The sequence below is a fragment of the Carlito syrichta genome, unplaced genomic scaffold, assembly GCF_000164805.1.
Source record: "Carlito syrichta isolate Samal-C Ts95f unplaced genomic scaffold, Tarsius_syrichta-2.0.1 Scaffold315826, whole genome shotgun sequence".
NCBI classification, from domain to species: Eukaryota; Metazoa; Chordata; class Mammalia; order Primates; family Tarsiidae; genus Carlito; species Carlito syrichta.
In genome coordinates, this window is record NW_007259922.1 from 412,958 (window position 1) to 424,055 (window position 11,098).

Sequence of the window (11,098 nt, forward strand, 5' to 3'; positions counted from 1 at the left end):
GTCGAGGCTGCAGTGGCCGGGAGCGGCCACTGCACTCCAGCCTGGGCAACAGAGTGAGACTCCAACTCAAAAAACAAAACAAAACAAAAAGAACATTGAAGAGACAAACTTTTCTTTTCTTTTCTTTTCTTTTGAGTTGAGTCTCACTCTGTTGCCCACACTGGAGTGCAGTGGCCGCTCCCGGCCACCGCAGCCTCAACCTGCTGGGCTCTGGCGATCCTTCCGCCATAGCCTTCCGAGTAGCCGGAATTACAGGCGCACGCTACCACGCACGGCTGATTTTTTGATTTAATATAGAGATGAGGTCTCGCTGCCCAGGCGGGTCTCGAACCCGCGGGCTCAGGCAATCCACTCACCTCAGCTTCCCAAAGGCACGGGATTACAGGCTGAGCCACCGAGCCCGGCTAAAAAATTTATTTATTGTAGAGGTGAGGTCTCACCAAGTTGCCCAGGCTGGTCTCAAACCCATGGGCTCAGGCACACCTCTCACCTCTGGCTCCCAAAGTGTTTGGATTACAGGCTCGAGCCACTGTGCCCTGCCAGGAAATGATCTTTACTTATTTTTTTTTTTTGAGTTGGAGTCTCACTTCGTTGCCCAGATTGGAGTGCAGTGACAAGCTCCTGGCCACTGTTGGGCTCTGGTGATACTTCTGCCTCACCCTTCCAAGTAGCTGGAACTACAGGCGCGCGTTACTACACCCGGCTAATTTTTTTTTTTTTGAGTTGGAGTCTCACTCCGTCGGCCAGACTGGAGTGCACTGGCCGCTCCCGGCCACTGCAGCCTCAATCTGCTGGGCTCCGGCGATTCTTCCGCCTCAGCCTTCCGAGTAGCTGGAATTACAGGCACGCACTACCATGCCCGGCTGATTTTTTAATTTATTGTGGAGATGAGGTCTCGTCAATTTGCCCAAGTGGGTCTCGAACCCGCGGGTTCAGGCAATCCACTCACCTCAGCCTCCCAAAGTGCAGGATTACAGGCTGAGCCACCGAGCCTGGCTCCGGCTACTTTTTGATTTTTTTTTTTTTTGGAGTTGGAGTCTCACTCTGTCACCCAGACTGGAGTGCAGTGGCCAGAATTATAGGCATGCGCTACCACACCCAGCTTATTTTTTGATTTATTGTAGAGATGAGGTCTAGCTGCCCAGGCGGGTCTCAAACCCGCGGGCTCAGGCAATCCACTCACCTCAGCCTCCCAAAGGCGCGGGATTACAGGCTGAGCCACCAAGCCCGGCTTACATTTTGATTTATTGTAGAGACAAGGTCTTGCCAAGCTACCTGGACTGGCTTGAACCTGCGGGCTCAGGCAGTCCACTCACTTCGGCCTCCCAAAGCGTTGGGATTACAGGCTGAACCACCGAACCCAGCCAGTCTTTACTTCTTGAAGTCACTGGAAGTTTCAATATAAAAGTTTACATTCCATTAATTTTATTTTAGAAGACAGACTGATAGGCCTGTTTTGATGGTTTTAAAAGAAATATTGAATAAAAAGTTCACTGTGTTAAATGGTCAGGATGTATTTTTTGCCTTTAAGCACTTGTTATCAACTGTCAGAATTGGAGATTGTCTGCTGCACTAGTTTAAAATATTACACATGAGCCAGGCCTGGTGGCTCAGCCAGTAATCCCTTGCTTGGGGAGGCTGAGGTGAGTGGATTGCCTGCGCCCACGGGTTCGAGACCCGCCTGGGCAACTTGGTGAAACCTCATCTCTACAATAAATCAAAAATTAGCTGGACATAATAGCACTCACCTGTAGTTCCAGCTACTTGGAAGACTGAGGTGGAAGGATCGCCAGAGCCTAGCAGGTCGAGGCTGCGGTGGCCCCGAGCAGCCACTGCATTTCAGTCTGGGCGACAGAGTGAGACTCCAACTCAAATAAATAAATAAATAAATAAGATAAAATATTAAACATGGAAGAGTATTTGTTCCAAGCTGTGACCTTGAAGGATAATGAAATCTTCACGTTGAATTTGGAATTAACTTAAATTTATAATTGGTTGACATTGGAATTCTCCCAATATTTGTTAGGCAACAGAAGTGTGACAGATTAGAACATCTTAGCAACATTTGTTTTCTTTTTTTCTTTTTTCTTTTCTTTCTTTTTTTTTTTTAGTTGGAGTCTCACTCTGTCACCCAGGCTGAAGTTTAGTGGCATGCTCATGACCACTGCAGCCTTGACCTGCTGGGCTCAGGTGATCCTTCCGCCTCAGCCTTCCAAGTAGCTGGAACTACAGGCACGCACGCCACCATGCCCAGCTAATGTTTTTTTGTAGAGGTAAGGCCTCGCCAAGTTGCCCAGGCTGGTCTCGAACCTGTGGGCCCAGGCAATCCTCTCATCTCGGCCTCCCAGAGTGCTGGGATTATAGGCATGAGTCACTGTGTCCAGCTTATTTTCTTTTTTAAATTTAAACAATTTTTGTGAGCCCGTGAGTTTGAGACCTGCCTGGGCATCTTGGCGAGACCTCATTTCTACAATAAAATTCAAAAATTAGTCAGGCGTGGTAGTGCACGCCTATAGTTCCATCTACTTGGAAGGCTGAGGCGGAAGGATCACCGGAGCCCAGTAGGTCAAGGCTGCGGTGGCCAGAAGTGGCCACTGCACTTCAGTCTGGGTGACAGAGTGAAACTCCAACTCAAAAAAAAAAAAAATTTTTTTTGGCCAGGCCTAGTGGTTCATACCTGTAATTCTAGTACTTGGGAGACTGAGGCAGGATGATTGCTTGAAGCTTGGAGTTCAAGACTATAGTCTAGGCAACAGAGTGAGACCCTGTCTCTACCCAAAAAAAGAAAAGTTGCCCTTTTTTTAAAAAAAAAAAACAGGGTCTTGCTTTGTCTCTCAGCCTGGAGTACAGTGGCAGGATCATGGCTCACTACAAACTTAAACTCCTGGGCTCAGGCAGTCTTCGTCAGCCTGCTGAGTAGCTGGTGTGCACCACCATGCCTGGCTAGTTTATTTTAAAAATTTTTGTAGAGACCAGGGTCTCGCTGTGTTGCTCACACTGTTCTTGATCCTGGCTTTAAGCAAATTCCCTGCCTTTGCTTTCCAAAACAGTAGAATTACAGGTGTTAGGCAGCATACCTGGCATCTTTCTTTAGATGCCCAAGATTGCCGCTTTTGTTTGTTTGTTTGTTTGTTTGTTTGTTTTTTGAGTTGGAGTCTCACTCCGGTGGCCAGTCTTGCCCAGACTGCCCACCGCAGCCTCGACCCGCTGGGGTCCGGCGATCCTTCTGCCTCAGCCTTCCAAGTAGCAGGAACTACAGGCGTGCACTACCACGCTTGGCTGATTTTTTATTTTTATTGTAGAGATGAGATCTCGCCAAGTTGCCCAGGTGGGTCTCAAATCCGCGGGCTCAGGCAATTCACTCACCACAGCCTCCCAAGGCGCGGGGTTACAGGCTGAGCCACCGAGCCCGGCGCTGTTTTATCTTCAAAATTACCAGTTTTTAGGAAGAATTTTTCAGTTAATTAGCAGAATAATAAGCTGTTAGTAAACTCATTCACATTACAGTGTTGCCATCTGTGTCAAAATTTTACCTTACACATGGTTATTTTATGTATGATTTATGGATAGTGATTGTAAATTTTTATTTATTTATTTATTTATTTTTGAGTTGGAGTCTCACTCGGTCACCCAGACTGGAGTGCAGTGGCCGCTCCCAGCCATCGCAGCCTTGCCTGCTGGGCTCCGGCTATCCTTCCACCTCAGCCCTCCGAATAACTGGAATTACAGGCATGCACTACCACGCCCGGCTGATTTTTTAATTTATTGTAGAGATGAGGTCTCGCTGCCCAGTCGGGTCTCGAACCTGCGGGCTCAGGCAATCCACTCACCTCAGCCTCCCAAAAGCACGGAATTACAGGCTGAGCCACCGAGCCCGGCTCGTAAATTTTTTTTTGAGTTGGAGTCTCACTCTGTCACATAGGCAAGAGTGCAGTGGCATGCTCACAACCTTGACCTGCTGGGCTCAGGCGATCTTTCTACCTCAGCCTTCCAAGTAGCTGGGACTACAGGCATATGCCACCACACCTGGCTAATTTTTTGATTTATTGTAGAGATGAGGTCTTGCCAAGTTGCCCAGGCTGTTCTCAAACCTGTGGGCCCAGGCAGTCCTCTCAACCTCGGCCTCCCAAGGTGCTGGGATTACAGGCTTGAGCCAATACACTAGGTTTATTTTTTTTAAAGGTGGATTTATTAAAGGTAAGATATGTTGTGAAGGGCACAACAGGCAGGACAGCAGCAAGAATATCTGCTGTCTACGGCTGCTTGTTTTTATTTTATTTTATTTTTTTGAGTAGGTGTCTCACTTTGTCGCCTAGGCTGGAGCAAAGTGGCACACTCATAACCACAACAGCCTTGACCTGCTGTACTCAGGCGATCCTTCCACCTCAACTCTCCAAGTTTAAATTTTATTTTTAGCTTACTGTGTATCTTAGGGATACTTTCATTTCTACACACATCAAAATGACTTATTTAATAGCTACATGGTATTTCATATATGAGTGTACCATGTTTTATTTTGTTGGGTTTGCTAATTTTTTCTTTTTTCTTTTTTTTTTTTACTCTTGCTAATTAAACAGCAATGAGATCCTTCAAGCACATCATCCTTCTGTGGACACTCATGGACATATTCACCTTTTTTTTTTTGAGTCGAGTCTCAGTCTGTCACTGATGCTGGAGTGCAGGGGCATACTTATGCCACCGTATCCTCAACTTGCTGGGCTCAGGCAATCTTTCTGCCTCAGACATCCAAGTAGTTGGGACCACCAGCATGCACCATGACGCCCAGCTAATTGTTTTGTTTTGTTTTTATTGTAGAGGTGGGGTCTCACCAAGTTGCCCAGGTGGGTCTTGAACCCCTGGGCTCAGGCAGTCTTCTCGCCTCCACCTTCCAAAGCACTGGAATTACAAGCATGAGCCATGGTGCCTGGCCTCAACTTTTTAACTTAAAAGAGTAAGTTTTGCCGGGCACAGTGTCTTATGCCTGTCATCCCAGCATTTTGGGAGGCAGAGGAGAGAGAATGCCTGAGCCCAGGAGTTCGAGACCACCCTGGGCAAGGTGAGACTGCGTCTCTACAATAAATTAAAAAATTAGCCAGGTGTGATGGTGCACACCTGCAGAGTGAAACTCCAACTCAAAAAAAAAAGTAAGTTTTCTGGCTGAGGATAGGGCTCAATTTAAACCTGTAATTCCAGCACTTAGGGGGCTGAGGAAAGAGGCTTGTCTGAGCCCAGGAGTTCTAGACCAGCCTGGTCGATATGGCAGTCCTCATTTCTACAGTAATTTTTAAAAATTAATTAGCCAGTTATGATAGTGTTCACTTGTAGTCCCAGCTACTTGGAAGGCTGAAGCAGAGGGTTTGTCTGAGCCCAGCAGGTCAAGGCTGTGGTGGCCATAATCGTGCCACTGCACTCCAACCTGGGTGACAGAGTGAGACTCTGGCTCAAAAAAAAAAAGTAAGTTTCCTATGACACTAATAATAAAGGAGACCAAGTAAAAAATTAAAGCAAGTCTGATCCTACATTACGCTATAGGACATCTAAAATAATGAAGCCTGGGCCAGGTGCTCATGCTTGTAATCTTAGCACTTTGGGAGGCTGGGTGTTGGGAGAATTGCTTGAGCCTGGCAGTTGGAGACCAGCCTGGGCAACATAGTGACACCTCATCTCTGCATAAAAGAAGAAAGTTAGTCCAGCATGGTTTTGCATGCCTGTAATCCCAGCTACTCCAGAGACTGAGGAAGGAAGATTGCCTGAGCCCAGGAGATCAAGGCAGCAGTGAGCCATGATCATGAGCCTGGGCAACAAGTGAGACCCTGACATTAAAAATAAAAAAATAAAATAACCCTGGAGCTGAGTGGAATGTGTCCACCTTTTCAGGATATTTAAATCTGAAAATTATAGCTTTAAGAACTTGATAATCAGTGCTCTTCAGTTTGTTTTTTCTCTTTTATGCTAGTTGGAAATGGAGGATGAAGATACAATTGATGTGTTCCAGCAGCAGACAGGAGGTGTCTACTAAAAAGGGAGCCTGCTTCTTTACTCCAGAACTCTGTTCTTACAGACCAAGATTACATTCTCAATTAGAAAACTGCAATTTGGTTCCACCACATCCTGACTACTACAGTATAGTTTTCTTTATTCTTTCATTTTCCCCTTCCCCATTCCTTTATTGTACATAAAGTAACTGATGTATGTGCACACGCATATTGCAATTTTTTTTTTTAACTAAATGGCCAATGGTATGTTTTGATTGACATCAAGTGGAGATGGGATGGGAACAAATACTGGTTCTGTGAAAATACCCCCTTTCTCCATTAGTGGCATGCTCATTCAGCTCTTATCTTTATATTACAGTAAGTTATTTTGCTCTCACTGTTTTAACAAAAAGACAACAACATAAAAAGATCCTTGCATACCTTGTTCAATTGGAGAATTTTAATGTTTTCATTTATCATTGTAAAACCAATGACGATTTTATAACTTTTTTGTACGTAGCTGTTACATGTAGGGCAATCTGTCTTTAAGTAGGGATAAATTACTCTAAAAAAAAAAAGAATCCTAGATAGTTTTCCCTTCAAGTCAAGCGTCTTGTTGTTTAAATAAACTTCTTGTTTAAAATGAGCTGTTTTCTTTATTCTCAGAAATATTAAAACATCAAAGCTTAGAAAGACATGAAAAGGCCTGCTAGAAGTAACATTTTAGGGAGTAAATAAAGGTTCCTGGCATTTCTGAAAGACTGACGCAAAACAAAGAATAACAGTTAATATAAATGATTAGCAACTGACTTTTCAACCTCTACTTTGGTTTAGAAAGTGCAGATAGGTTCAGCTTTAATATGTAATTTTAAGCCGGGCTCGGTGGCTCAGCCTGTAATCCTGTGCTTTGGGAGGCTGAGGTGAGTGGATTGCCTGAGCCCGCGGGTTCGAGACCCGCCTGGGCAACTTGACGAGACCTCATCTCTACAATAAATCAAAAAAATTAGCTGGGCGTGGTAGCGTGCGCCTGTAGTTCCGGGAGCAGCCACTGCACTCCAGTCTGGGTGACAGAGTGAGACTCTGACAAAAAAATAAAAAATGTAATTTTAGCTGGTGGGCTCCAGCGATCCTTCTGCCTCAGCCTTCCAAGTAGGCAGAACTACAGACACGCGCTACCACGCTTGGCTAATTTTTGATGTAGAGAGAGGTCTCACCGAGTTGCCTGGGTGGTTCTTGAACCTGCAGGCTCAGGCAGTCCACTTGCCTTGGCCTCCCAAAATGCTGGGATTACTGGCTGAGCCACCAAACCTGGTTGCAATATTCTTTTTTTTTTTTGGAGTTGGAGTCTCACTCTGTCGCCCAGACTGGAGTGCAGTGGCCGCTCATGGCCACCGCAGCCTTGACCTGCTGGGCTCCGGTGATCCTTCCACCTCAGCCTTCTGACTAGCCGGAATTACAGGCATGCGTTACCACGCCTGGCTGATTTTTTGATTTACTGTAGAGATGAGGTCTCACTGCCCAGGTGGGTCTCGAACCCACGGGGTCAGGCAATCCACTCACCTCAGCCTCCCAAAGGTGTGGGATTACAGGCTGGTCCACCGAGCCCGCTGCAATATTCTTAAATTTATTTAATTCTAGCTCTCAACTCAGAATAGGTACTGTTAATTCCATTTTCCAAATGAGAAAGCTGAGGCTCAAGGGCATAAATGACCTTGCAGGCTGAGCAATTGAGCCAGGCTAGAAAAAATTCGAACTCTTTCTCCTGATAAATCACTTACCCATTTCTGATCTTCACTTTAGTAAATGTTTAATACTGCCTAATCTTTTTTTTTTTTTTTTTTGAGTCATAATCTCACTCTTTTGCCCAGACTGAAGTGCAGTGGCATGTTCACGGCTACCTCTGCCACATCCTTTCCTTTTTTTTTTTTTTTTTTTAAGTTGGAGTCTCACTGTCACCCAGACTGAGTGCAGTGGCTGCTCCCGGCCACTGCAGCCTTCGACCTGCTGGGCTCCGGCGATCCTTCTGTCTCAGCCTTTCAAGTATTGCTGGAACTACAGGCATGCGCTACCATGCCCGGCTAATTTTTTTATTTATTGTACAGATGAAGTCTCACCAAGTTGCGCAGGCGGATGTAGAACCCCGCAGATTCAGGCAATCGATCCACTCACCTCAGGTCCCAAAGCATGGGATTACAGGCTGAGCCACTGAGCCCAGCTTAATTTTTTTTGAGTCAGTCTCACTCTTGTCTCCCAGGCTGGAGTACAGTGGCATGCTCTTGACCACCATGGCTTCAATCTTCTGGGCTTATGTAATCCTGCCTCAGCCTTCCAAGTAGTCGAAACTACAGGTACGTGCTACCATGCCTGGCTAATTTTTTTATTTATTGTAGAGGCAGGGTCTCACCATGTTGCCCAGACTAGTCTCAAACCCATGTGCTCGGGCAATCCTGTCACCTTGGCCTCCCAAAGTGCTGGTATTATAGGCTTGAACCACCTCACCTGGCCTAATTTTTTTATTTATTGTAAAGACGAGGTCTTAACAGGTTGGTCTGGAACCTGTGGGCTCAGGCAATCTTCTCACCTCTGCCTCCCAAAGTGCTCGGATTATAGGTGTGAGCCACCACGCCCAGCATACTTCCTAACCTTAAGTAACTTTAAAGTTTTTATTGTTTGAGGGTGTTGATAGAAAATATCAACATATATCGATTCTCAGAGCCTTGAATATACAGGGCACCACAGTTTTTTTTGTTTTTTTATTTGAGTTGGAGTCACTACCAGGCTGGAGTGCAGTGGCACACTGACAGCCACCACAGCCTTGACCTGCTGGGCTCAAGTGATCCTTCCGCCTCAGCCTCCCAAGTGGCTGGAACTATAGGCGTGCGCTACCACACCCAGCTAATTTTTGATTTATTATAGAGATGAGGTCTTGCCAAGTTGCCTAGGCGTGTCTCGAACCTGCAGGCTCTGGCAATCCACTCACCTCAGCCTCCCAAAGGTGTGGGATTACAGGCTGAGCCACTAAGCCCGGCTCTTTTTTTTTTTTTTGAGTTGGAGTCTCACTCTGTCACCCAGACTGGACTGCAATGGCTGCTCCCGACCACCACAGCCTCAACCTGCTGGGCTCCGGCGATCCTTCCGCTTCAGCCTTCCAAGTATCTGGAACTGCAGGCGCGCGCTACCACGCCCAGCTAATTTTTGATTTGTGTAGAGATGAGGTTTCGTCAAGTTGCCCAGGCAGGTCTCAAACCCGCGGGCTCAGGCCGTCCACTCAGCTCAGCCTCCCAAAGTACTGGAATTACGGCCGGCTAATTTTTTTATTTATGTAGAGATGAGGTCTCACCAAGTTGCCTGGGCGGGTTTCAAACCCACAGACTCAGGCAATCCACTGACCTCGCCCTCCCAAAGTGCTGGAATTATAGATTGAGCCACCAAGCCCAGCCTAGGATCAAGCATCCTTAGTGATGTTATGTACTCTTTACAGCAGTGTCTTGCTACTGCCAAGCCCTTTGAAGTATTATGATAGGTATTCAGGGTCCACTTATGAGTGAGAACATACGATACTCAGTTCTTTGTTTCTGTGATAGATCATTGAATATAATAGACTCCAAATAAGTTGCTGCGAAATCTGTAATTTGTCCTTTATGGCAGTGTAATATTCCATCAAGTGTATGTACCACATTTTCTTTATCCGGTTCAGTTTCGATGGGCAGTACAGTTCCCTGATTTTGCTATTGTGAATAGTGCTGCAATAAACCAGTTTTTTTCTTTTTTTGAATTGAACTCTCACTCTGTTGCCCAGGCTGGAGTGCAGTGGCACACTGACGGCTACCACAGCCTTTCCTTGCTGGAATCAGGTGATTCTTCTGCCTCAGCCTTCAAGTAGCTGAAACTACAGGCGTTTGCCACCACTTCTGGCTAATTTTTCTTCATTTATTGTAGAGATGAGATCTCGTCAAGTTGCCCAGGCTAGTCTATCCCATGAACTCAGACAATCCTCTCGCTTCTGCCTCCCAAAGTGCTGGGATTACAGGCGTGAGCCATCATGCCCAATTATAAACCACAGTTTTGAAATTCAGATGTATAAGGAAAGATCGCAGCTGTATAATCACAAATTAACCCTTATTTTAGAGACAAGGAAGCCAAGGTCCAGAAGGGTTGTTACATAGCTAAGTGGTTATAAAACGGACTAAAGTTGCATTTCCTGATACCCATTTATTGATTACTACAGTATTGATTCTTCACTTACCAGTATGATCTTTTCTAATCAAGTCCCCATGTACTCTTGTGTGTTGTAGTTCACTAGCTCTACTGTACCTCTGTTTTGTGATACGGTTTTTTTGAGTTGGAATCTCACTCTGTCATACAGGCTGGAGTGCAGTGGAACACTCATGGCCACCCCAGCGTCGACCTGCTGGGCTCTGGCTTATCCTTCTGCCTCAGCCTTCCAAGTAGCCAGAACTACAGGCACATGCTACCACACCCGGTTAATTTTTGTCTTGCCAAATTGCTTAGGCTGGTCTCAAACCTCCAGGCTCAGGCAATCCTCTTGCCTCAGCCTCTAAAAGTGCTGAAGTTACAGGCTGAGCCACCGTGCCTGGCCTATTTGTGTGTGTGTGTTAGCATCTCACTGTCACCCAGTTGGAATTCAGTGTCACACTCATAGCCACCACAGCAAAACCTACTGGGATCAGACGATCCTTCCGTCTCAGCCTTCCAAGTAACTGGAACCACAGGAGCATGGTGGTCCACCATGCTGGGCTAATTTATTTATTGTAGAGATGAGGTCTCACCAAGTTGCCCAGGCTGGTCTGGAACTCCTGGGCTCAGGCAATTCTCTCACCTCCACCTCCCAAAGTGGTGAGATTACAGGCATGAGCCACTACACCTGGCTTTTTTTTATTAAATCAACTTTTCGTGATTGCTGCCCATACCCTATTCCACACAAGGAGGTACCAAGAAGACAGGTATTCTATAATAAAATGTATGTAGCCCTTATAGAAATACCTTGAATGTAAATGATAAGTTTTTTAGCCGGGCTTGGTGGCTCAGCCTGTAATCCTGCACCTTTGGGAGGCTGAGGTGAGTGGATTGCCTGAGCCCGCTGGTTTGAGACCCGCCTGGGC

General features: G+C 46.1%; 2 protein-coding genes across 3 annotated transcripts in view; both read left to right on the forward strand.

The window, feature by feature from the left end:
- Positions 1-6,621, forward strand: part of SUMO2 (small ubiquitin-like modifier 2) — a 24,708-nt gene extending 18,087 nt beyond the window's left edge. Inside the window, exon 7 of the mRNA XM_008073349.1 lies at positions 5,957-6,621. Coding sequence (XP_008071540.1) covers positions 5,957-6,019 — 63 coding nt within the window. The 3' untranslated portion in view covers positions 6,020-6,621. The remainder of the gene's footprint in view (positions 1-5,956) is intronic.
- JPT1 (Jupiter microtubule associated homolog 1) overlaps positions 6,076-11,098 on the forward strand; it is a 44,542-nt gene continuing 39,519 nt past the window's right edge. The window contains exon 1 of one of the 2 annotated variants that reach the window (XM_021706624.1): positions 6,076-6,123. The gene's annotated coding sequence lies outside the window, so the exon portion shown is untranslated. The remainder of the gene's footprint in view (positions 6,124-11,098) is intronic. The other variant, XM_021706623.1, reaches the window with a different exon arrangement.